At 41.7% G+C, this 27942-nt stretch overlaps 1 protein-coding gene across 12 annotated transcripts; it reads right to left on the reverse strand.

Annotated features, from left to right (window-relative positions):
• Nucleotides 1–187: 187 nt before the first annotated feature.
• Nucleotides 188–27484, reverse strand: LOC772071. 12 transcript variants are annotated; one of them, XM_040699116.2, is made up of 22 exons: nt 27117–27484; nt 20985–21127; nt 19804–19879; nt 18992–19094; nt 18710–18803; nt 18496–18607; nt 17342–17448; nt 16720–16767; nt 13295–13380; nt 12027–12150; nt 11033–11169; nt 10659–10762; nt 9621–9767; nt 9158–9217; nt 8948–9055; nt 7991–8107; nt 7871–7901; nt 7255–7375; nt 5304–5360; nt 4855–4962; nt 4260–4314; nt 188–4155 (listed from the first exon to the last, which is right to left on the reverse strand). In XM_040699116.2, exons 1-21 carry the CDS (start codon nt 27244–27246, stop codon nt 4300–4302), a joined length of 2028 nt encoding a protein of 675 aa, XP_040555050.1. In that variant the 5' UTR covers nt 27247–27484; the 3' UTR covers nt 188–4155; nt 4260–4299. The 12 variants fall into 12 exon arrangements, with proteins under 12 accessions (XP_040555050.1, XP_015133806.1, XP_015133808.1 ...); XM_015278320.3 differs by having other exon boundaries at nt 4855–4965; XM_015278322.4 differs by having other exon boundaries at nt 188–4314; nt 4855–4965; nt 16726–16767.
• Nucleotides 27485–27942: the final 458 nt, after the last annotated feature.

Consider the following 27942-nt stretch of genomic DNA (forward strand, 5'->3'; position numbering starts at 1 on the left):
AAGCAGTGTGCTCACGCAATGCTATATTGGGTGGACTCCCTGGGATGGAGCAACCCTGGCTCTACACACTGGTCAGGGGGAAAAGGGGCTGGAGAACACAGAAAAGCAGGAAACTGTTCAACTGTGAGGACCATAGAAATCCTTGGGCCTCAGAACACACGCACGCAAGCGCACACACGCATGAGCCTCGCGTGTGCCAAAGTTTATTTTTCAAAACATTTCTAATAATTGGATATGAGCAGCAATCTTAAAGAAAACACAACAATTCACAAGTTGGGAAGTCCCACAGGCAAAATATCAACACAGCCCACAGCCAACCTTGGGCTTTGGCTTCATTTTTTTCAGTTTTCTTAAAGAAGAAAAGAAGTTGGTAGAACACAAACCCTCAATGCTTTTTCTATAAGTTTCCCCTCCAGTTTGTGGATAGTATTCTTCCACACCCTGTGTCCTTAGAAAATGAAGCAACTCACGTACAGGAGCGGCCATACAAGAAAACATCAGAGAAAAGCCTCAACAGCCTAAATGAGAGTAGGTCCTTTCCAATAAATACCCAATAAAGGCACAAACCTACTTCGGGGAAAAACGTCACACACAAAACAAGACCTACTAAGTAAATAGTGGAGGGGGTGAGGAGGAAGAAGCTCTTCCAGCACCTGCTGCGCCATTGCTCCAAAGAGAAATTCTGGCCAAACGTTTGGGAAAGGACAAAGCGCGAGCGATTGTGAGGGTACACATTTCACATAGACCAAAGACCTGATGGTACAACTCTCATCGTAACTGCAGAAGTTACTACAATCTCTTTAAAGACCGCATCACTGAGCAGTTCCTTCAACATAAGTATCAACAACAAATCGAAGACATCTGCCAAGTAATAGCAAGCTCTTCTCTCTTCCTAGCTGCCAGTAAAGGTACAAATGATCACACGTACAATTTCCATTGCTCAAAAATAGAATCTTTAAAATGGAAATAAAAGACCGAGACGCGGTGCCTTTAAATGTTGCCCTTACAATACAAACTGCCCGAAACACAAGCGTTCCTTTTTATATACAAATTAAGCACCGATCCACAGCGCTTATTATTCAAAGTGCAACCCACCCCCCGCCCCCCAAGTCCCTGCCACAGAAAGAAACAGATGTGGATACACCCTGTAGTCGATCTCGTAGTCGGGGGTTTTATTGTCAGTTTTTTTCCTTTTCCATTAGCAATGTCCGCTTGCAGTTTTTCCCTACATGCATTGCACCACTATGTGCACAGAACTGAGATTTCTTTAGTAAATGGTTTGTCAACACTTAAAAAAGTCAAAGTCAGTCACTCTGTGGAGGCAAAGTCAAACTAGATCTAAAGAGTGTTAGAAAACGCAGCTATTTAAAAAGAGGTCCGCTGTCAAGTCCAAGAGGCCTAACGCCATCAGCCTTCCCAAACAGCCCAGCCATCTTGTTGTATGTGCCATGAAAGACAGCCCTCCTGCAGCACCGCTCAGTCCCGACTGTCAGCCTCAAAGGAACCGCTCAAGTACAGCAACGCAAAGCACAAAGCATACTGCAAAGTCTTCCTCGTGGTTCCGCCACACATGGAGTGACCTCTCAAATACCTGAAGCATTCAGAACAGGATTCCGAGCAAAGGAGTTGGAAGACAAAAGGGAAAGTGACATTTATCTCCATCTCTCTTCTGTTTTACTCAGCAGAACTACCCCCACCACTTGCGCCTGCCACCTCTTCTTCCCAAGGATAAAGCCGAGCTAACTGTTCTCACGTACCCAGCATTGCGAATGAGACTAGAAGCGGAGCTTCGCAGGTCTGCAGAGGGCACCACATGGCTGTTTCCCCTTTTCCAATCGGAAGCTGTTCTCAGATTGCTTTGCTACAAAGAGGACACTAACTTTTAAGAAATGCAGTGCAAATCACAAGGTGGAGCAGCACTACAACTGCTGGCTAGTCTCATTAGTACCTCCTTTTGCAGCAGTCTTTCCATTTGAGATATTCCGAATGCTCTGCAATTGTTTCAGTTTTAAACAAACATACTGTTTGCCAGATATTTATGTGCAGATTTGAATAACGGAACAGATCTTTACTTCAGCAATGCCGTATGAGAGGACACCTCACAGCTCCTGGTGCTGGAAACTGCCCAGCTGCGGCACTCACAGCTCCATCATTTGTTACTAGAAACGCCGCAAGGTTGAACTCAAGACTGTTCCATGCTGGATATATCCAAGGAAGTACCTATCTCCTAAAGAAACAGCCTCCTCAGTGCAGTGATCCCTTCTCAGTGGCATCTGTCCCTCATCACCCAGAAGGTATCTACAGGCATTGCAGCATTCATTGCTTTTAAATCGTTAACACTGTTCAGCCCAAGGGAGCTGGAGGAAAACTCTTCTGTAATTCAAACTGAAACGCAGAACTGCAGTGTACCAGGTTACATCTGCCAGCAAGTTAGTGGCTACAAATTCAAGACTTGTTGTGTTTTCCTCTTCTGCTGTTGTTTTCATTCAATTATTTTTTAACTGTTTCACTTGACAAGTGTGTTTCTGTAGCATTTCTTCTGTGCTCCTGGGACATAATTAAGCATTCAGACAAGGAGAAAGCTCATTTCCACTACATGGAAAGCGTTGCTCTTCAAAGTTCTTCTTGAAAGGACAGACTGACAGGACTTCCAGGCCTATCTGCATTTATAGAGGGTCAGATTTCTGCAGTTCTGTTGTCAGTTACACTCAGATTGACACGGTACTCTCAAGGCCCCCTTAGGGTATAAAAAATTGTTTTGAAAACCCACCTTTCACATTTACCATTTGTAGAATTATGATTGACAGGAGAGGTTTTCCTTGCATTCTGCTCCCTATTCAGTTCACCCATTCCCAGCCCATTCCCCCCCACACCCTCCCCCCCTTTTTTGCTATATGCTATCGCTTTCCATTGGACAATGAAAAAAACAAGGCAGCATTTTCACAGCCCACCTAAACTTTGGAGAAGGACTTAAATATGTAGGATGTGCCAGAAGCGCAGACAACTGCCTTATTAGGAACAGCACACTTCAGGAATTAGTTCACATACAAGGTACTCCTCTCAAAGCCTCTATTTCTTAAGAAAGCATTTTTTTTTCTTGAAAATACTACAGAAGGAAAAGATTACCGCAGCATCAAAGAAAACCTTATTTACAAGTTTGCACATATTTACATATTTAAAAATCATTCCTTTTATTCTGGTTGCAAGTAGATTCTTGTTTCAAAAAAGGAGCACAAGCACTTCACTGGAGCAAGACGATTTCTGTAGAACTGCCAGTTCTGAAACACCAGTGTTATGGCAAAGCTTGCTTTCTAAAAAGTCTGTAAGCTCAAAAGGAAGGGTTTTTTAGTGGGCGTCTCCTCCCCTCGCCCTTTCAAATTGGATAGCTTGCCTCTTTTGTAGCTAGCAACCAGAACTCTGAATTGCTCCTGTTTGCTGCTGTTGGGGGGATCTACATTCGCTGTAACAGAATCTACTCTCCGTTCAGCTGTGAAAGGTGGCCTTTGCGGAGAAGACACTCAGTGGAAATGAGCCTGCTGTCACCTGTCGGAGGCTGCCCACGCTGTTCTGTGACACACTTGTATCCCCTACCCTACGGCAGCCCATGCCAGAGCTAGGCTCTTTCAACTCTTTCAACTAGCCATGTTTTCAACAAGCCGTGTAAGACACTGGCATCCCAGCGGTGCAATTGCTCATTGGACTCTCTGCATTTCTGAATACGTAGAGATCTTGTTGATTCACAGCGTTTAACACTCACGTTACAAAGGCTGTAGATTACCCTCACTATTCTAATGTCAGAGCTGTCTGATTTCACGCAATATCGGCCTTAGGATAACGCAAACGTTACTCTCTCAGAGTATCTCTTTAAGTGTACAAAAATGCTATTGCTCAGCTTTGAGTTGTGTCTTGGTTAGAACAGCCACCTCATTTACGGAGAGAATAAAGAATTGACGTTCTCCATTCATTTCTTAACACAGTTCACTGACGAGCCAGGTTGCAAAGCAATCGTATAACCTTCTCAGCTCTGAAGATGAGAATCCAGATTGTGCCTTCTGAGTCAACCGTCAACCTCCGAGAACAGTTTTCGGCCGAGCAATCTCGAAATCGGTGAACAACACCTTTTCACACGGCAGTGACTGTTATAAACAAGAATCCCTAAAGCACGGCAATTCAAAACAATATTACGTCACACAGGGGAGAAACAGTCGCCCTGTCCAGGAATACAGAAATCACAGAAAGATTTCCTTCTTTCGTTTTACCAGTATTTGGTTGTTCTCACATCTTGAGGCTTTGGTGGCTCTACATGAACTGTATCTGTGAAAACGGGATTACATGTTAATGCCGCTCACATAGCACATGGTTACTCACAGGTTCAGAGTTCTACATCTATTCACATGCCCGGTTACCTACAAGTTGGGTTTTTTCCCAAAGAACATTAAGACCAACATATTTGAATGGCAATTCCTTCAGCTTGAACAATCGCTCATCCATCCCTTTTTACCTCCCCACCACACAGGCCTTTGGAAAGCTTTCCTCATTCCTCTAACCAGTAAGGCTAACCCAAGTATCCCGCTAACATCCAAGGAAGTCTATGTGCCACTGCCATTCCCCTTTTCCTGATACTGACACAATGAAAAGCTAACCACAACATTTCTGAGTTTTACTTTCCTTCCTACACTTGCATCCTCTCACCCGCTGAACTTGCTTTCTCACCAGCAAAAGCTGATGTCTCTGACTGAAGAACCCCTCACTTTCAGATGCAGAAATACATTGGCAGCCCTTCAAGGAACACTGAGTTGCTTTCCCTCAGACTTAAGTTTCAGTGTGGTCTTTCATTTAAAAAGAACAGTTCACCTGTGTTCCAGAAATGGGCGCAAAAGGATTCGTTGGCCTTAGACCTGGCTGCGTATATATCACTGACTGGGGTGCCATCAAGGGAGCAGGTCCAATCTGAGGTGGTACCTGCTTGGAGACAAAAAGAAAACAACACACCCAAAAAACAGTTATGTGAAAATTAAAACTAGTTCTAAAAGTGGTATCTCTTTGCATCGTAAACACAGTAGAAAATAAGCAGGGAGATGCAGACACATAGTAGAGCTTTTTTTTAAAAAAAAAACTTCCCATCCAAGATTTAATACCACCTCTTCCAAGTACGTGGTGACAAAGCCATCTGATTTCACATACTATTAACTTGATGAAGTAATATGAAAGTTGCAGGGCTGTTTGAGCACTAATGCCTTCCACAAATCCCAGGGCAGCAGACACCTAGGTTTTCAGGGACAGAAGACTGTCACAGCTCTTACCATTCCATAGACAGGCACTTGAGGCGTAGTCACTGGGTACGCGACTGGAGCAGGCACCTTCAATCAAGAGAATTGCAGTGTGTATTAGATAAGCTTGTGCCTACTAGTCAGACATACAAAACATTTTTGAAGCAATTACTACAACCAACATCCACAAGAAAGTGACTTTCATGTCCAGGATAATGTACTCCGTTCTGGCACAGCAAAAGGAGTAAGGACAGAAAACTGTGCAAGGAGGTATTCAGATTGGATATTCTAAACAAGGGAGATGGATTCCAATCTAATACTACAACCATCTGTGCTCAACCCATGAATTTAAGGAGGGGGGAACGGAAACTCGAGGTCAGTACCATCAGGAGCAGCGCCTGTTAACTTGGAAAGGCTCCCAGCCTAGGAGGCTTTCCTTGATGAGATCTCCAGCAAAGGTAAAACTTACTATGTTCAGCCAGATTTTAATATACTGCAGCCAGGTGGTGCTCGCATACCACATTTCTCATGTAGGCAACACACCACAAAGTACATGACAAAAGAATGACGAGCATCTCAAGCTGGCAGTTTTATCAGGTTATGTACATAGACACGGTGATGCGTGCCCTTCATATTGCTCTGTCTCGTTTGGAAAGGGTAATGATCTTACTAAGGGAGTGCTGTGTAAAGCATTGTTTCCTGAAGGAGAATGAACACTACGCATGAATTTGAACATTACTACAAATGCCACAGGCCAAGCTGCAACGCTTCGACCTCTGCAGTACTTGGACGCTGATTTTAAAGCTGTTATAGCTTTAAAGAACAGTAATAGCTGTAATAGCTGAGTTAGTTCTTTGCACTCGGAGTGGTTGGAATTCCAAGCAAATGGGCAAGGAGATGCCTGGCGCAAGGCACTCAACTATCTAAGACAAGAAAAGTGTCTCATGTGACAAAGCAAAACAAAAATCAGACAACTGAAACCCACAGCCGAAACCCTCAGTGATCCATATAAACTGAGGTTTTATCCATCTTTCAAAAACAGAAATGCATCGGCACTTTTAACATGACACGTTCCAGAATGAGAAGAAAGGATAAAAAGATTTGGCACGTGAGACTTCCGAGATGGTAAGTATTGCAATCCTCTAACTAGAACGTTTGGGTTTCATTTCAGTCCAGTACTGCCTATTCAGTCACGTGAGAATCTTCAGTGAGTGTACTCGTATAAGCTGAAGGAAAAAAGCATCACAGGCAAATCTACTCTGATTGGAAACACCAAGTCAGATGGCTGTCTGAAACTCATCATAAGTTCAGCAGTTACTGTAGTTGCATGCAACTGAGAGGAACAATTTAATTCCCTCCAAGGCAGATATATTTCAAAAGAAGTTCACACTTGTATGAATACAGCGGAATGGAAGACACCTGGCAAGTGACTTACAAGTGTGGGATAAGCCAAGTGCCTACAGACAGCCCTCCAAGAAGTGAAAGTCCTTCAGTTAGGTAACTCCTTTAGAGTTACTTTGTGTTGTGACACTCAGTATTTGTGCGTCGTGTTGGAAAAGCGATGACACCACTGTTAAGCATGATTACAAGTCTGAAGTGCTGCTTCAAACAATAATTAAGTCGCCCCGCAGGGTTGCAATATCATTTCATATAATACAACTGAAAAGCAGCAAAAACCGGAAGGAACACTGTTTTTCTTCCACCCCTGAAACAAGTTATTTGGATTCTTAAAAGGTGCACGTGTAGGTGCTCAAGTCTCTCAATCATACGTTGTTGTTGATTCTCAACCCTCCTCCAAAGTCATTAACAGGGAGAGAGAAAGAAATAAACTGCAACATGCTTTCTTTTGTTTGAGTAGTGGCCCTAAGTGCAGTTTCCCCCCTGCTCTTGTCCCAAGCAGGTTTTGCTATTCTTTTCCAATTGTTTCATGAAGGACCAAAACATTTTCTGGAACACAGAGCAATTCCAGCGCTACAGAAGTTACCATATGTGGCAGTGTGGGTAAGGGAGCAGGGTTCCATGTGGTCGATGTGCTCGTTTTTGCTTGCCAGTTTGTTCCACCAGTAAGTTTTTTCTCTGCAGGCTGGGTCCACTGCATATCAGACCTGAAAGGAAACTGTGGTATTAGTTTTCAGACAGAGCCAGAGAGAATAACAACAACTATGTCACAGAACACAGGAAAACACGCCTTAAGTCAGGCAGGCATTTGAAAGCTACGGGTAGTAGAAAACCTAAGGATTTCATTCTCTCCTTACATTTCTCTGCTGCAGCAAGTAGGAAGTCCAAGGCTTCTGATTTGGGTTAAAAGCTCGCTACCGTTTTTATACCATACGGTGCAATAGCTAACAAGAATTTGATATAACTGCAAGATCTTTTGTAGTGACTCAAAAACACTTACATGCACAGCAGCTACAAGATGAAATGAATTCAAATGCTAAGGCCAATTGTTACGGTCACTGACTACAGACTCACTCTTCCAATGCTGTTCTTGGTAGCAGATTACTTTGATTTGAGACTGTTGGCACCTCAGTGCTGTGAAACTGTGCTCCTGCCTACTAAAAAGTCATGTAGGAGTATCCTAAATAGGCAGACACACTTACTTTTTGGATGGAGTTCCTCCAAAGCCAAGATCTGGGAGGGTGGGAAAAACATAGACACGTGATCATTTGCTTGTTTGTTTGATTTTGTTACTGAAAACAAGTTAAAAGCTTCATGCTTACTTCCCACTAGATTAGCAAGAGAAGAATCGAGGTCATTTGCCAAAATTTTTCCACTTGGTTGGTTGGCTGAGGCGGCTCTTTGACTTGGCGGTGGTACTGTGGGTTGCAAAACATCATCTAGATATTTAAAAGCTAAACAAAGAACAGAAAACCAACTCTTAACAAAGGTGACACCGAACTTTATAAAATCATCTGTCATAAGCTAGAGAGGCAGAGAATCCTAAGCAATGTTAAGCATTTGTTACATACTGAGGCAAAACACTCTGGAAGCGTCTAAGGGGTAAGCAGAAGCATCCTTTCATTTTTATTTCTTAAGGAATGCTGTTTGCCTCTCTGGTAGAGTCTTCAGTTATGCTTCAGCAGTAACTGACAGCATTTCTGAACTAAGCAGAACCCCCCTTGAAAGAACCTCAAGAACAAAGTCGTTCAAGATAGTTTCAAGGCATTCTTGGAACCGCCAGCAGTAATTTCATGGTACTGCTGGCATCTGGAATGTTCACAAGAGTTCCGACACAGTTATAAGGACTCTGGGAAAAAACTGCCCCACGAGAAGAGATCAGAACTCAAGTTATTCCAAAAGCAAAGCATACCCACAACTACTCTTGCGTTCTTTTAAGTACAGTGCCTCCCAGTGAAGTTAGAGGGAACTCACTATCACGCGTTAATAATATTAACACCAAAGTCAGGAGCACTGAAACAGATGAATGTAAGCTTACCCATTAAGAGACATCCATGGAGCCAAAGTTTGTCCCCCGAAAAAGAAAGAGGAAACAATCAGTAGACAGAAGGAGATGAGTCAGAGCTACATTTAAATAGCTACAATTAAACTGACGGCTTGTAATCAACTTACAAATGTATTAAGCTATTAACTTCTGCCATCGCAAGAGCAATTCTACTAACTTGTTAAAACAGCATTGCCTGTAGGGTGCAAACTAATAATAAGGCAGCTTTTACCACCTGCAGTCCTATACTGCGGTGCTGTAGATTTTCCTCCAAAAACGGCATCAAAGTCCACATTGATTGCTGAAGGGGTGGCACTTGTAGGAGCTGAATGAAGAGGGAAACCTAAAAAAAAAAACAAGAGTACAGGGGAATCAGATACATCCGTGAAATAATGCCACTCATTTCAGCGAAAACAAAGTCAAAAAAATAAAGAGATCAAATTACCATCAACAGGCAGAGGATGATACACAGAGGTATAGGTAGGATTATGGCCATTGAAGTCATCTTGGCAAAAAGAAAAAAAACAAAGTAAAGATCAGCTTAAGAGAGAAAATGGAAGAAAGTACTCTAAACTTTAGGTCTGCAGTTAAAATTTAAGAACTGCTGGCAAGTTTCAGCTGTGAAAGTAACTTGCCCTCCCCACTACAAAAGTAAAAGCAAGTTGCAGTTTGCAAAGTCAACAAGATTTTCATCAAAAAGGAAGTTTTCAATGGTCTAGGTTGGGGAAATTGAACTCGAGAAATAAAGGTTAAAGGAACCACGTTTACTACTGAAACTAATGCACCATTTTCATTTGTTAAGAAAAAGGGCACATTGTTCCCAAAAACACAAAGACTGCACCACCCAGTTTACTTGTAGCATTATCTCCACTTGCAAATAAATGAGATGCTTTGGTTTTGATTTTTACCACTAAATAGTTCCACTGTGTGTCTGGAGGACAAGCTAGCATTGATGAAAGGGGCAGTAGATTTTACAGCTTCTTCAACTGGCTTCATGTCAAAGATGTCCAGATGAGGTGGAGACTCAACACAACCATTTGAGGACGAGAAAGGACCTTGCAGATGCAGAAGTAAAGGAAAGAATACAGAGTACACACATAGGGAAGAACAACAGGACAGATGACTGCATGAGAGATGCTCTAGACAAAGACAAACGGTAGAGCTGCCATACAGTGGTCAGCCTGTTAAGAGATAGGAATTCTGAGTTTTGGATAAAAATCATTCACAGCCCTCTTCATTTTGGGGAAAATAATTTCATTATTGCCACAGGATGGTCAGGGGAAAAGGACAGTTCAGTTAACTACTAAAAAAAAAAAAAAAAAAAAAGCAGATATCACATGTTTGGCTTTATAGCACTTTAAGGCATTTGACATCTCTCCTGATAAGTCTTTAGAACGAGCACGGCTATAAGGAGTGCTTTGCCCAAGGAACCGTCAACTCATTTCAACAATGAATTCATAGTTATTCTGGGCAGGCTGCGGGCATGGCCTTTGCTGGGTGCACAGGTTCAGTACCTATACCACAGAAGGTGTTGGTTGGCAGTTTTTATTCTTTCCCTCAGAAATCTCACACAAAATACAAAGAGTGCTTTGTGGCTTGTCAGAGGATGATACGCAAAAGTATAGGTAGGTTTATGACCACTGAAGTCATCTTGGTGGAAAAAAACAACAAAAAAACCAAAGATCAGCTTAAGGGAGAAAAATGGAAGAAAGTACTCTGAAAATTAGGTTTGCAGTTAAAATTTAAAAATTTTCAGAGCTTTCAGATTACTTGCTCTGTACTCTGTCAGGCTCCAAGGTATCTGGATGCAAACTGACTCTGTCTCCTAAAACCTGATTATTTCACTGTGAACTTAATTCAAAAAGAACTCATAGGACTTATTCCTATATTCGAAAGAATCACCCATCCACCCAAAGTCATCACCCAGTCAAACCAAATCAGCTTACCTCCCCAGGCACTGCCTGCTGATGTTGCTGTAGCTGCAGTACCCTGTACAGTCGGAACAAATGCAGGCTGAAGATCGAAAAGATCACTAGAAAGGTTGGGCATACTGAAAAGGAACAAGGAGACACAATATGCATTGTATTCTTGAGTTACACACAAATTCACACTGATCTCAGTTTCTTCTTCACCAGGACCAGCCAAAAATAACAGTACAAAAAAATAAATTTTCTTTTAAAGTATTTCTTATCAAGTGATACGAACAATCCCATCAACATTACAAGAAAGCAGAAAGTTATTCTGGAGAAGTACTTAAAATTACGAGCTGCCAGACCAGCCCAGCATTCAGGCTTGCTTCAGAAAACAAAGTCTCTCTCACCTATTTGTCGTGGGCGCTGATACTGCAAAGAGGTCAACAGCTGCAGCGGTATTCACACTTTTTCCTGATAAGGTGCTTGGGGATGCTGATGTGGAAGTAGAATTTGATACTACAGAAATTTCTCTTAATCGCTGCTCCTGAAAGACCACATACACAGTTTGGAATTTAGTGTTATGATTTGTCAGCCCTTCAGACCCTTCCAAAAGGAACAGTTCAACTATGTTCCTTAAATAAAAATAAAAAAACGACGACTCAACAACAGCTATTGTTCTACAAAATGAGGGAAGTAGAAAGCTGATTTCAGGTTTTTTTTTAATGTAGCCACAAAAGGCTTCAGAAAAATCATCTTGAAAGCCTCAAGTCTCACCTTGGCATCTATAGCTGCCTAGAAATAAAATATTCTCAAGCGACGTATCTGAGGTTCCCTTCTCTGGGAGAAAGCTAAGCTGATGAACCTCTGTTCCAAAAGATGCATTTCTCTGCAGTCAGGATCCCTTATAGCCCAAATCAAATTGGCAGAAACTTAAAACTGACCCGTCCGAACAGTATCTATGAGGTGTTACTCGTCAGATAAATCTGACTTGCCTATACAATTAGTTTTAGGTATCATCCCTCGTTTACAGCTAGACGTGCTCACTGCATTTACACACAATGCGTCAAATCAGTTATGAGTCTCCTAACACATTCCTTAAGTAAAGGAAATTCAGACAGTTTGCAAGTTTTTCACACAACCCAAATGCATTTCCTATTAATCCACTTAATTTGTCAGTGACAGCAGCTACAACTTCTGTTACAACAGAAATAGCGAAGGGGAGACACCTGATAGAACTCCCAAGGTAAAAGGAAAAAAAAAAATCAACACAAAATAACCAACCAAAACAGCTGCATCACAGCACTAGCACTAGATTTTCTAGTGAAGCAGCTCAGCAGCAGGCAGCAAGGGACATTAAGATTACCATGCGTATATATATACAGATGTGTATATATAGAGTACCTTAAGTGCTTGCAGTCTAGCTTGTTCCTCCTCCAATGCCTGCTGCTTCTCTTTCTCATCCATCCTGCTCAATGACATCCCAGTGTTGGCAAGTGTGGAAACAGCACAGGAGAGAGCACTAGCTCTAAAAAAAAAAAACAAAACAGGAGGAAGTTTTATTAACTAAAATCAGCCAGGTACACATCACACAGTTTAAGCATTAAGTGGTTCTGTTAGTTGCGCTATTCCCCTACCACCACAGTCTTCTCATACCTTGCTCTTTGGTATAGAATAATAGTTATTGAAGATGGAGAAGACCTTCAACATCATCAAGTCCAACTGCAACCCTGACCTACCCAGCCCCAGCGTGAACCTACATCCCTTAGTGCCACGCATGTGACAGGAGTACACAGGATTACTCCCTCAGGTTCCTGTGGGTAGGAATTGTCAGGTAGCGAACGTATGAGTTTTCTATTCATGTTAGCATCATATTGAGTAGAGTTCAGTCCTGCTCCACTGAAGTGGCAGAGGCACAGAAAGCTTGCATGGGGGGTCCATGGTAGGACAGAGCAAGAAGCAACGCATGGAAGTTATTCCCTATACTGAACACTTCAGAGGAATACTGTGATAGAAAGTCCTTAGATACTTGCAAAAAAAGAAATCGAGGTGCAAGACAGCTACTCAGGAATGTACCTTATGCTGATACTTTCCTTTATCAGAGTCAGCCCGCATATCTAAGGGGTAATGTGTATGCCAAGACCAAATCTTTTGCCCTTCAGTCAGAATACATTCATACATGCCAATACTCTTCCTGACAGAAAGAATAATTCCTGTCAACTCAAAGTATCAAAACTCATTTGGCAGTTTTGAGAAGAGCCTGAGGAACTTTCATAGGCAGGTTAAGGCATTTGTGACTGAAGAAGTAAATAACTGGCAATGAAGACAAATGCTGGTGAAAAACCCTGGACTCCAAATACCATACAAGTCTTACGAGCCAGAGGATTCAAACAAATAGAAAGGGTAAGGAATAATTATACAAAGTCTCAGCTCAGTGGTTTATGACAATACAGGAAGATATTTGTCAGACATAAGTGGACATCTAAGGAGCAAGCACAATGGAACTCTCAGACTATTACTCACCAGATACAATGTTTACATTGTCTAGGAAGATCGAGTTGGATGCGAATAAAATTCAAGAGGAGAACCCCAATGACTGAATCCCAAAACTTCTTAGAACAGTGATGACAAATCCTAAGTAGAGGCATGGGTGCCGTTCATTTGGTGCTCACCTGCTGGCAGCGGAGACTTCTTTTGTTTTCCTTCCCTCCAGAGAAGCCAAATGCTGCTCCAGTGCTTCAAGCAAGCTGCTGGGTGCCTAAAATTAGAGTATTTGTGAAGCTCTGCTTCTAGACAAGGCCTTCTTGTTTAGTACAAAGATGAGTTTTCCCATTACCTAAGAACCAATAAGGCCACTTCAATTATAGCACCTTGATGTCATTCATCCTGCACAACTGCATTCTACATACCCAGCCGTGGTTCTTGCCTTCCATCAGGAACATGAGATAACAGGGCGTGAGGTTTGATAACAAAAAAGCAATCAAATTCAGCCTTATCCCAACAATACAGTCTCAGACAGGAGCATCTATTTGGCACAAGATGATACAATAACCCAACCCAATTTCACTCAAGTCTTTGGCAGACCAAAACATAAGAAACTGCAAGTGAAAGATCACTTCAAATGAAGCTGCAGAAACTCTGCCTTCCATCCCGCCCAAAGAACAGTGTTACCAAGGAGAAGATTTCAAACATCCAGTGTACTTCCTCAGTTTAAAAAAATCCTAAAAGCAGACCTAACTCATGCAGACGAAATTTAAGGGAACAATGCCTATGAGCTTACAAAGATGTCTGAGAAAACAGCAACACCATCTTTCAGTACTGAAAACAAAGATTTAATTGACAGATAACAAAAAAGAACTAGCTGAGAGAATATAAAGCCACAGCTGAGCTGCTTTTCTTCCTAAAGATACAAGAAATGCTGATCATAGCTAGCCTCTTTTCCACCATATACCTGAATCCGCTACAGAAAAATTGCTTTCATAACAAAGGAAGCCACATCCAAGCTCAAAACATTTGAACCGCCAGCTTAATTACAGTCTTAGTAGGAAGCAAGCCTTCTCAACAACAACAAAAAAAAATCACCTTATAAAAAAAGCCTTCAGAATGCAAGATGATTAGGCGGCACTGCTGTGAGTTCACTCCCTTGCTGTTCTCTAGCCAGATGGCTCTCATGGCTTTTGACTACATTACCCATACTTCACAGAGCAAGTGCAATGACTCTTCCTGAGCACTCAGATGAAGAGGGAGCTCCGTAGTTCCATTGCCCACTCAAGTTGCATGCTTTTCAGAGGCTTTAAACTTCTCTTACCATTTGTCAACTTCTGAGTAGAATTAATATCATGGCCATTGTTGGGAAGGAAAAAAAAACAACAACAAAAAAAACCCAACAACCAACACACACCAAATAAGCTTGCTTTCACTAGGCCTTCCATTCTTTGGTTCAGCTTCTGGTCGTCCTGGAGAGCAGAAGACAATCAGGCAAGTCTTTAGCCAGTTCCCCTCTGGGACACTGAACACAATTCTGATCTCCTACATTCAATACAGACTGACTCAAACTACATGAGATGCAAAGAGCATTTAGAATAATCCTATCTAAGTGCCTGACTTACAGTTAAGACCTGTGTTGATATGTGTCTCCACTTCCAGAAAGAAGTTAAGATGGTGTAGTTATCTCAGCAGCTGGTCATGAGTAAATTCACTGTCCAAACTACATGACTAACCCCAGGGGGTAAGCATTTTGAAATACCTTTCTAGGAAGGCACAAGGGACAAACAATAACAAAAACACCCCAACAAAACAAACAAGCAAGAAAAAAAAAACAAACAACTCTTCCCCTTTCGAGAATATCAGTTTGCAGAAACAATTACATGACACAGCTAAATAGTTCAGAGTACAGATTCCTGCTACTAACACTAGCTCCAGAAAGTTTTCCTAGTCTGCTTTTGGTCTTCCACGTAACGCTAAAACCTACCTGTATGGAAAAATATATTCTATACCTTTTTTGCTTTGTTTTCTTTTTCCAGCTCTCTAACTCATCCCTCGCCTCAACCATGAAATCCCCACAACAAAAAAAACAGTACCTTTCTACACACTTGCTCATTGTTGCAGATTTTCAATGCAGGTTTTTTTAAATTTATTTGAGCAAACGGAACTTAGTTTTATGGCAGAAAAGATGCTGAGGCTAAAACAGGTATTATGACCTGAATAAGTCTGCTTTTTCTGACTCAGACTCGCTCCCCCCCCCCCCCCAAACACTTAGCAGAGCTAAGTGACTGAGTTGCATTTATAAAAAAAAAATGCAGTCCCAGCTACAAACAGAAAGAAAGCAGCAACATAATGAAACAGGACACCAACTAAGGACAGTGATATTCTCTTTACAGAAATTGGCAGAAGTGGCAGTAGTGTGAACATCATTCAGAATCAGGGAAGGAAAATAAAAAAATAAAAAAAAGGATTACACAGCAGTAGTAGTAAAAATTTCTGAAGAGAAATTTATTGCTCTCAGGCATAGCTTAGACAGACACCGAAATATGGACATCCACATGAGAAATCTAAGCATTTTGAACAAAAACAGGCATATATGAGAGACCAGACTATGGACAAAAGGCTATCATTACAAGTTATCATCCATCATCCTGTCTGAACTCACTGGTGCTGCCAGCACAGCAAAAACTGACATTTCTCTCAAAGTCCAAAACTAAGAAATGCCAGCAAATTGTTTTGAATTGGCACAAGACTGATGTAGAATTACTCAACCTAATTAAATGTCATGAAATTTAGTACGGAGTGGAACTGGATTGATTCACTGACGATGGCACTGAAACTGCCAAAATACACAAAATGCTGATACTCACCACCACATTTCAGAGAACTGCCTAAGTACACTTGCAATAAAATAACGGAGCTATTAGGAATAAAAGTGTTCCAGCTGTAACTGTGAAGAGTTTTGCTCATAAAAGTCTTAGAAATAAAGCAGCAAAATTAAATTTCCTGTTCTCAGTAAATCAGAAAAAGCCTCACGATTTGAAGACTTTTATAACTCCTTGGTTAAGTGTACAACTGAGAGCACGCAATCCCAGCATGTGAGCCCTTGTAATCTCTGAAGTATCACCTCACACTTCAGTGCGATGTCATTAGGGAACACAGGCCAGCTGAACGTACTGTACTAGTTTGATCTTAGCATCTTACTTCTGACAACATCACAAAACATCACGCTGCTGTATTCATTCATTACTTGCCCCGACTCTGCTGGCTACGGTCACATTTTTTTCCAATTGCAAAAGGCTACAAGTTCTTTGCAGGGGAAACATGAGATGCTGGGAACAAGTATGAGAGACATGTACATGTGGCAAGATGTCTGTGCCTTATAAGCCAATTAATCCTTTGTCATAAGATAAAAAGCAGAACTTCCTAAAAAAAACCTTGTCACTTTAATCAATCCAAAAATAACAGCTGCAAAGTACCAAGTACACATGATCCAAAAAACACACATCCACATTTCCTATATATAGGTCTATGGAATAGAATATGTTCAAGATGATTGTTATGGTACATATCAGTCATAAAAATAATTGAATGATATCAGCATGATACGTACACTGACCTGAGTAAGATCTGGAATATCCCCCTGATCAATTCCAACTTGCTGGGTTTACAGAAGAGAAAAAGAAAACATACATTATACTCCATGCAGTTGCAGTGGAAATAAAAACAGAGGTCTGAATGTTATATAGAAGCTAACAGACTAAAATGGGCATTAATCACTTTCCGAATTGGTATGAGTTCAGAAACGGCTTAGAAATCTCAAGTACGTTGCTTTGCATCTAAAAGCAAAGCCAAGCCTTTATCCAGCCTTTTTTTTTTTTTTTTTTCCTCCATGCAGAAAATCTAATTGGGAGCATTAGAAATACCTGTATTGCTTACTGGAACTACTTCTCCATTTTGAACAGTTACAGTACAGAAAAGTATTGTAAATAAACTAACACAGTTCATTCCGGACCATTCATCAAATTTATAACAGCACTTCGAAAGCATTTATTACATTGTTTGGCTAATGAAAAAGATGCCTGAGAATCTCACTTCAAATTACTCAGAGTAACTAGAGTTCAAAACGCATTATCCCTGTATAGCAAAGGTGATGGTACATGATTATGAACATAGACTACTGTTGTAGTACAGTAGCTTGGAATTTATCTTTTCATAGTCATTGAATTATTTACCTCTGCTACTTTGAGGAATTCTGACAATTTAGTCATTCTGCCTAGGAATTTCTTGTACATATCCAAGCCTTCTCTACACTGGTTCTTCTTCATATCAAAATATTTTTCTGAGGACACAAATAAAAACACTCTTGTAAGATAACACCATCCCAGCAAAAAGCTGGCACCATTATATATTATTATACATGTATATTTGAGACAAGCTGCAGGTATAGAGTAGACAGTGGTAACTCAAAGCTGTTCAAGTTTTCAAGTTGACATGAATACCTGTCACTGTTATATTAAAGCACTCAGCGGAGAGCGGAAGGATTTCCAAGATTCAGTACTTTGGAATATAACACAAAGCTTGACAAACATGGATGCAAACATATGCAATTATTAAATTAGACAGTCGGGGTAATATTCTAAGGAAGTCACCTTCCTAGCTGAAAGTGATGCAGACATCATATTCTTTTCTACATGTTCTTTGGCATATTTAGACCCTATATGAATATGTTTCGTTGTTTTTAAGCGAGCCTGATATCCAAAAGACATCAAAATGACCACTAAAGGGATACATGCACTGAACTGATCTGCAAAAATAAAAGAAAGACTTAGCAACCACAGCCTTTTTCTTGTTTTGCTCCAAATATGTGCAGATATTTCAACAAGAAAAAAAAATACTGGACTAACAAAACAAACTGATCAGGTGATGTTTCATTCAGAAATTTGTTTGAATAGTCATTATTAGGCTTTCCCAACAGCTTGTCACTCTTGAGCAAAAAAACCACACGTGCCACGTATGAAGCTTGTGTAGACTCAAGTACCAGCTAGAAGTGAATAGGAAAGCTATGAAGAAAGTATGGGAAATCATAAGTCAGTTGTGCTGTGCGTGCACATTCAAGAATGTTCAACACTCAAGGCCTGCTAACCGTAACAGGCCAACAGTGCCTTTGTTTTATTCTCACAGTCAGCCTCTGACTTCAATTTATGTTTCAGGCTGTAATCTTCACGTAAAAGCATATATTTAAGCATGTGCCAGCTGCTATTAAGACATGTTTCGCTGTTAAAAATGAACCAACTTACTAGCTATTACACTCAGAAATTGTCTATGTTCTTTATTTCGCTCAACCACTTGCATAAAAGTACAAAAGCTAAAAAAAATTGCCACATACCTAAAAGGTTAATAATCCCCTCATTGTATGCTGCAAAAAGTCTAATGGAATCTTTGAAGAGGAGCATAAAGGCAGCATTTATAACACCATTTGTTAATTCATTTGGATTTGCCTGTGTAGAAAGCCAGAAGAAAGTAAATTAGTACTTAATAAAATAGTACAACTTACTTCAAAATGAGAGACTGTTACTTACAACTGAGCCTCAAGTACTTACCTCAAAATCAAGGAGTGCATCGTGCTGGTTCTGTATGATTGGAAGGGTTTTCAGAAGCTTTTCAGCATTCATGGTTCTCATTACTCCATCTATCCTACAGGTTTAAAGACATGTTTACAGGCTACCAAGAAATATTACCTCAGCAATATTATGCTGTTTCCACACTATTAGATTACTTTAAAGAGTCAAAAGGAGTACCATGTATGATAAGCTCAAGAATAACCAAGATTTTCCCCCCCAGCCACACAAACAAGAGGCTAAACAAGCAGTAAAGTGTCTTACCCTCTTTTCATTTTGGTGAAGTCAACTGCTACAAGTCTGTATGAAAGTGCTTTTTCATTCAAGTATCTGCTATACCGCCTAATGAAGGTAGACATATCATAGCCTAAAAGTTAAGTGTTTGTAGGTTAGATATTTTGAAGTACTACAATTTCCTCCAAGTTCTTTTCAAGAACTATTCTCCTACTAGCCCATTTTACATCAACTTGCTGAAGAACAGTGCTTCACAGACACATTTCAGGGTCTGGAGATTCACTATTTTCCTCTTTGACATGCAGAATTACAACTTCTTCCCAGCTTGCTAAGATTAGGAATGCACTCGTTGCAATCATGACAATAAACGCCTACCACACAAAGAAGTAGGCAAAAACCAAGCAGCTCTCATTACAATGTTCTAATCTGAAATCGGACTGAAAACATACTCCTAGTAGAACAATGAGGCCTCTGGTAATTTATCTCACTATCCATGCAGTATGTTCCACACACCTTAACAGTTCAGATTTACTTCTGAGATACTGAAGTGCAAAGTTCAAAAGAGATCAGTGTGTTGATATTCATCAGGACTACTCTACGTAGTACTAGTTTACTATTTCAAACTTACAGCTCTGTAAGGACAATACATACATTACAGGCAAACTTTTAGTACACATTTAGTTAACTCAGTTTCACCTTCTTGGGATACATGCTTGGTCAGATATTCCTTGGTGCTTCACGCAATACAAGTCATAATACTCTTACTTAAATGTCACTTGTCTCCCAGAGTACACCAACACACGTACCAATCACAGAGCAAGAAAGCAATTAAAGATTCTTACCCTGCATGGCACTTTTGTCCAGGTAGTTATTTAAATTGAACAATGTGTTTCGGGATGCAAGATACTGGATAAAGCGCTGTTGGTGAAAAAAAGTGGAGTCAATTTTTTGTTGCAACAGTCAAAACATTCAGGCATACTGCAAGAAAATGACATTTAAACTCATAATTGATTATAGTAACCTCCAACAACAGGTATTAGTTCAAGAGTCAAAAAACCTTGAAACTACTGATCAGCAAAATTTCTAACATACAAAATAGTGTATTTGGTAAAAGCATGACTTTAAAGAAAATGACATGGCTGCCCAGGCAGAAGACTAGTAATCCTAGAGGGAGTGGGCTAGGTTAACTTCATAGGTTTAGAACAGCCAAGCTAGAAAATGAAAAATGAGAGCTCCACCTAAGTTATGAGTTCCCACACTTCTACTACAGCTGTACAAGTCAGAGACAGGTTTCTTTCCTTATGTAACAGCATAGTTTATAATAATGCCTATAGAACTGTGGTGAAGAGCAGCACTCGAGTTGGTATAATTCAGATTTACAACATACTGATTGGACTAAAGAACATTTAAGTTCTGAAAAATAATACCTAGCTCAACAAATAATAGGAGAGTGAAAAACAAAACATTCAGACAGCAAGGTTGTTTTAAACGTTTTTCTTTCCAGTTTCCCATACGTAACTCCAACGATTGCAGTTTCTGTGCTTTCTAGCTTCCTGACCTATGTTTGAGTCCATAAATGATTACAATCAGTAGAGCTTATGGGTCTAGTTACATCTCTGATCTGAACCTCCACATGCATCTATTGAAAGGTAAGGAACAGTTTCAGTATGGATATAAAAATAAAGCTCTTCTCTGTTGTAAAATGTTACATGAAAAAAAGATAGATACCAACTGGTAACCCAGGACTCTGGGCTCCAATTTTTTTCTTATAGTTCAACATTGGCTTTTATTGTTATTTATCTTTTTCCTTCATGTTTCAGCATGTAGGTATCAATTATATTAGAAGAAGAGAGTAAAATACACGCAGTGATTTACAGCATTCAGTTTAGCTTTGTAGTTGCAACAAGTAGTGCCTTCCAAGCACTGAATTTCACTTCAGATTATCCCCTAATTTCAACCTACTACCTGTTGAAATATAAGAACCACCATTAAAGAGGCCTTTACAGAACTAATTACATCTTACCTCGTTTCCATACATCATGAGGTGGTGTGTTGTAATTAGAGCTTTGAACACTACAACCCAGCTACTGTTTGCAGTTCTCTCAAAGAGCGTGTCTGCCAGCTGCGGAATATTCACATTCATTTCATTTGTGCACTGTATTAGATCTACATTGAAGAAAGAAGAAAAACACAACACAGCATTACAATGAGTTACACACTCAAAGAAGATTATCAGGTTTTATAGTTTTACATAGAGAATTCATACTGTAAGTTTTAACTTCAGTTCTTCATTTAAGAAATAATCAGCTCAAACTCACTGTATTTTGGCAAAAGACACTGAGTGTGAACTTAAGAGCATTTCAGCTGTTTTAAGGAATCCCAGTATCTCACAAAAAAAAACCCTGCTCTGGCAGATACTCTGTGCCCAAATTACTGTGCAGACACAGAAGTCTTACCATCCAAACAAAACTGAAAAGTTGAGAAGGATGGGAAAACAGAGACACCTCCAGAGATCAAGAAGCAGCAAATATTTGAGAACTCTGATCTCAGCCTGAGAACCGACTCACTTGGCAGCGAGATGCTGCAAACCTGAACTAAGCCTCTTTTCTGTGAGATTTAAGAGGAAGGACCGGCCTATACCCATCTTTCCATACAGGTAAAGTGACCCAATCACCAACCTGCTGAGCATACTGTGGGGAATCACAGCAGTTCTCAAGCTCTTTGTGTCAAAGACTGATCACAAACTCAATTGTTAAACATTTACTAGAAAGAACAAAGAGCTTCAGATGTCTGCCTGAGTACAGGAACAAAACCAGAGCACGCTCCAGCAGATACCTGGGGAAAAAGGCACTGCTGAGAAGCAAGCAAGACTGTTTTAACCCCCCCCCAACTCAAGACATGCACATTTCATTTAATTCTCTTTGAGCTAACTTGTTCTCAGGTGTGATCAAAGCACAGCTCAAGGACTGGGCAAGGCCAGTACTACAAACACCTCATTTGAAAACCTTCCTCTGTGGCCTCTTACTGAAGGCAAGTCCCTGAGCAGGTGCTGGCTGTGGATCAGCATTACTGCTCATGTGGTTCTCCTGTGCAAGTACTTGAAGGCCAGCACTCAGGAACTAACAGTGAGGTGTCAACACAGCCAGCTTCCGATACGTTTATCATAATCTATTTAAACATTTTTACCTGTTCTAGTGCACAGAATATATTACAGACGTACCTTAACTACAAATCTGTTTAATAAGAGCATATTTTCAAGTCCCTTAGCTAAGGATCACTAACATTTACTTTGTGTCATTTAATAACAAGAATAACTTTGAAAGTGAAGAGTCTTAGAGAGCTTTCTGCTTCAGTAAGATACGGGAAAACAATAATTACCTACTGATTTCACTTTCATGTCAAAAAGTTTCAAAATAGGTAGAAAACATTCAAGCTGGGATGAAATTTTTCATACCAACTATAAGTAACACAAAAACACTGAAATAACTGTACAAAAAGAAGAGCTCCAAAAAGAAGTTTGAAAGAAGCTACACATCAAAACCTTATTGCTTAGTATTAAAATCCTCCTCTGTCCAAATTCTCAAAAAGCAAGGCATTTGATAGACACTTTTCCAACTTTTGCTGTGTTATCCTCAGATACTGTGTCAAATTTAGAAATATTTGGGTATTAGCCCAAACAATCCACAGTTACTGCTGCATGTAACGAAACAAGTTCCCATTCCAAGATTTATATAAAGGAAGAAAATCAGTTTTAATTCAAAAGCTTCATATCTTGAACAACTCTATTATAACTTTTCTAAGTAATTATCTCAAAGCATATTAAGGAAAATAAGTCTTCCTGAATCTACTCCGTTTATAAGCAAGTATTAAGACTTATTAAGACTGTTGTTTGCTTTATCTCAGCATTTTTTATATAACTGCAGGGTCTGTAAACAGCAGAGAAATGCTGCAGAAGTGTTACAAGCTGTAATTCCTATTCTCAGCTTACAAAAAACAAACAAACAAACCCACAAACTATACTGAGCAGTATCTGTAACATTACTAACAGGTAACAATTAAGGGAATTCCAAACTGTTGAGGTCCAAGACTACATAGAGAGCCTAATGAAAACAGTGTTCCTGCACAAAGCTCTCTTCCTTCACAAAACAAGTCAATTTTACTATTCAGTATCTCCACTGAAACGACTGCTTATCGAATAACAAGCGGGACTTGAAGGAAAGATGCAGGGTAAAAACAACTTTTGCTCTCCAAGACAGAAACAGTAGATGATAGACAGATGATATCATTCGTATTTTACTGGAGAGATCTTTGTTTCACAGATTTCAGCCCCATCCACAAGTCTTGTCTTCCTACAGACAAGGTCTACCTGCAGATGTTCCAGTAAACCCTTCAATGATGAACACCTGGGAGATTTCTTGCATACTTAAGATCAAAAGCAAACACATGCTTGGAAGCATTACTCCATCACGATATGAAAGAATTCTACTGGCAGCAACTGTACCAAATGCTCTAACTGATCAACTCTCCTTAAACTGTACATTCATTTAAAAGAAAAAAAAAAAAAAAAAGAGGCATATTCCATCATAATGGTTTATGGTGATAAAAAGCCAGCCTAGTGTCAACCTTCGGAAGAGCCAATGCCTTCGGCTTTTTGAGAGGGCTAGAAGTAGTTTTCTGTCAAGAGACAACAACAGAGTGGAAGTTGAAAAAGCCCACGTGTACTCATGGCGCTGTATTCCACAGGACTCCACGCGACTGAGAAATACAGTTCTGGTACTCTGTACAAGAGCTAGTGAGGTTTTCCAGGATGACCAACTCGCTTCTGGAAGATGTGAGCCCAACCACTTTAGGGGTTTTGCATATGAAATGCTACTAAGAGCCTGATCCAAGCTGTGCTTGAGGCTATGGGACCTGAGCAAGAATAGAACAGAGTTCAGAAGCGTGTTAACTTCACACAGAGAAAAAATTAACATCATGTGGCTTTAAAGCAGAAGAGTACTGTAGCAGCCTGAACTTACTGCCTAGAAGAGTACAAAGGATATCTCCTCCGCAGCTCATCTGAAATACCGGCACATCGTCTGCAGAGCCACACAGGTCTTCAGAGAGCAGCGTGCACAGATACACTATCAGCCCTCTAGAAACTCCTCAGTCCAGCACTGAGGAAAACTTGACATTTTCAACTTTCAAGTAAGGAAGTCATCATTTCCTTAGTTGAGGAATACTCCTTCCAAGACGACTGTCAATACAGAACCACAACTGCTCAACATCCCCCTAATTATTCCCTTCTGTCACACGACAGAAGCTGCTCTGTGAATGGCAGATAGAAGATTAGAGACCCATTTTCATAACCTCAGAGTCTTAAAAAATAAATAAATAAAATGCATTTACTGTTTGGAAGTTGCTTGTAAAATAAAACAAAACAAACCCTTGGGCAGACTTTCTCAATGCAGCCTATAAGGTTTTGCTTCAAAAAGCTTTAAGCGATTGCTACATTAAATGCGCGTAGAGAGGAAGATTCCAACATCAACTGTGTTCTGGGTTTTTTTTCTTCAGGTCAAACTGAATTCAGGGACTAGATGACCCTTAAAGGTCCTTTCTAACTCAAATGATTCTATGATTAAAGACAGACACCCTACTGCCTGGGGGAGCATTTGAGACCGTTTCTTCACGTTCTATCACAACGCACATATCTCTAACCAGCAGTTGCCAGCAGTCCTAAGCTGCAGCTGCCAGAAATAAGATTGGCAGACAGAAAACATCCCAGAACTGTGACAGTCAGAAGGTGACATGATGGGCAAAATGTGAATCTGCAATGGCTCAGTGGAGACCCGAACCTTCACCTGAAGTGAAAGGCTTAATAGCCTAGTTTTGTTACGTAATAGAGTTTTGAAATAACGGAGTTATCACTTTTAAGAATATTTCTACCACTTTCTTTTAAATAGCTTTCCCATAGTTATCTAGAAAGAGATGTCACCATAGAAGGACCTCCCCCCACTCCACTGCGACACTAACATTAGAAGTCTTTGTGGCACAGCAAGAGAACCAGCACACCAGGGAAGAAGAGACAACACTTTCAAGCACTCCACTAGGGAAAAATGAAGAAACATCACATAATGCTTTATTTTATCCTAAAATATTACAAAATACTACAGAAATAGATCTGCTGACTTATTTAGGACACTGTGACCTACTTTAAGAGGAAAAAAAAAAACCACATATGAAATATTCCCATTGACACTGCTTAGGTTTCTTCTCCACTTTAAGAAGAACGCAGCTTTACTACCCAGCAACAAGCAGTCACATAGAACTCAAGCCTCCAAATACCAGTCCACACACTGTATGCAGAACGCCTTCCCACTTACACCCAATACTGTAATGTTAAAGTTTTCTTTGCTAAGGAAATTGGGCAATAAGGGGACTTTTAAGAATTAATCTGAACAGAGTGTGGAGACAGATACTACTCTACGATCCTCGACACAACTGTCAACTCTCAAAAGGTGGTTTTTAAGCAGCAATCATAAGTAATACCAGATGGAGCAGCGTTTTTAATGACACACACATGCAGGGACACTAAGGTGCAACTAGCAGTGTTCTGCATTAAATCCAGGAAGTGCCATGCAAAGTCTTGCAGATGTTATAAATGAAGCAACCAGGTGTGCTCAGTGAAGATGGGAGAATGGCATTTATTTTATTTTTTAACTCCTTTTGCAGAGGTACTTCTGGTACCACATTTCCCATCTTTTTTGTTCACCTCACAGTGCCCCTCCATTTCGAGATACATTGTTAGCACAATAAACTTTTTATTCATTTCAGCCAAAAACAACAGAAAACAAGTTACATCAGAACACAGAACTCATTTGGCACAGGAAGACCTTCAGAAGACTGACAGCTCTGAACAGACATGTATCAAGAGACGTTCAGAAGAATGTCACAGCGCAAGTTTATGCTGTTCTCGAGTTACAGTTCTTCCACCTGTCAATTTTCTTATTCTGTGAGGGTAACTTTTAGTGAATGACATGATTTTCAACCAATGAATTATGTCTTTTAAGGTTCAGAAACTTTTAAACTATTGAGCAACCACTTCCTGGCTTCCTGCCACGGTGCCGTTTCTGACCTTGAGGGTTACCTCGCAAAACTATTCTACCTCAGGCAGAAAACAAGATAAAGTGATGTTCCTTTTCATTATACCTCTCATTACTCAGCTTGGAGGCTTTCAATTTCAGCCTGGTAGCTGCAATATTTACCTCTGCAGCTGGCTTCCACACATCCAGATCAATAGCAAATACATCTGCGCTGGTTCTAACTATGTGATCCACATCCAAAGCTCTCAAACAAGAAGTCTGTTTCAACAGATGCACGCCGCAGCAGAGTCAAACTGCCCCCTAACACAACATGCTTGTTCCACGAGCCTGAACAGCGCTCTCCTTAGCGCCATCACCCCAAGAGTCCCACCTAACTGCAGCCTGCACCCGTGGCTCGGAGGTGACCTGTGTCCAGCTCCACATCCCCTCCCTGGCGTAAGCACACAGAGTACGTGCAAAGCTCACTGCACTTCACACAGACGGTGCACGAGCACGCTACGAAGTCAGAAACGTTCAGTGCAGGTTTGAGAAGTCAAAGACTAACTAAAATCGAAACAAAGCAACAACTTTGATGATTCTGTAGATACCAGAGGCAGCTTCCTGCACTTTGTGGTACACAAGTTGTTTTAACATTCAATTTGCGTGTAACAGCAGCAGCAGAGTAGTCTCATTTTGGAGAGATGCGTTGGATCCACCTTCTCGCAACCCCTCACCTCACTTCAAGTCTTTTAGCAACGCTCAAACAACACTGTGACATGCCACTACGAACGGCTGCATCCCATCAGAGGCGCAGAGAACGGAAAAGAGATCAGAGAAGAAAACCCAAACCCAAAGCTCCCGCTCACGGCAGCGATGCCACAGCACCGAGCCCCCATTCTCCCCACGCACAGTATCCCCACCGGGCACAGCGCTCCCGGTTCGCCCATCTCCGCGGGCGGTATAAAGCTCGTTCCTTCCACGTGGAAGCCGCTCCGGCAGCCCAACCCAGCCCAGCCGTCCGCCCGGCACCCCGGCGAGTGCCCCTCGGAGCCCCGCCCGCCCCGGGCCCCAGGCCGCGGGAGGGCCGTACTTACAGTCCAGGTGCTTCTTCTTGGGGCCCATCACCTCGTGGGTCGTGGCCTTGCAGACGGCTTTGGCCACGGCCGAGCCGGTGACGCTGTGCTGTGCCGCCGTGATGCGGTCGGTGATCGACTGCCCCGACATCGCGGCGAGGCCGGGCGGCGGGAGCGGCTCCCCGAGGAAGGACGGCGGGGAGGAGTCCTCACCGGCTCCGCGCGCCCCCCAGCCGCGGCCAGGGGCAGGGCCAGAAGCGGGGGCGGTCCGCGGTGAGGCCGGCTGTCCCCCGCTGCGGACTGCGTCCTGGAGGAAAGCGGCCGACTCCGCTGTGCCTCCTGCTGCGGACTGCACGAAGGCTTTCCCTTTCACATTTCCACTCCCAGACAAAATGGCGGCGGCGGCGGCATCAGGTGACCGCGCGCCCGCCCCGCCCCGTACCGGCGGGCTCCGGGCTGTGTGGGGCTGCGACCGCGGGGCGTGAGGTGAGCTGGCCCCGGTCAGGCTGTCCCTGCGGGAAGCTGCTGCGGGGTGAGCTGGGGCTGAGTCAGCAGCGAGACGACCTCTGGCAGAGAAGTGCCGCCCAGGGACAGCCCTGTGGTGTCAAAGCGGTTTTTACACGGCTTCTTGTGGGGCGAGTTCTCTCCACGCGGTGAGGAGCACCAGTTCGCTGTGCTGTGCTCCGTTTGTCGTTTTCCTGAGAGGAAACATGCGCACCGCAGCTCGTGCCAAGTGTGGCAGTGATTTCTGCCATAGTGTCGCCGTGGCAGCCGGACCAAGACTCCAACCACCCATCCTCTGGTGGCAATGGCACCTTGCCGGCAGGCTTGGACGCCAGGCCTGCTC

The sequence above is a fragment of the Gallus gallus genome, chromosome 4 (assembly GCF_016699485.2).
Source record: "Gallus gallus isolate bGalGal1 chromosome 4, bGalGal1.mat.broiler.GRCg7b, whole genome shotgun sequence".
Classification (NCBI taxonomy): Eukaryota; Metazoa; Chordata; class Aves; order Galliformes; family Phasianidae; genus Gallus; species Gallus gallus.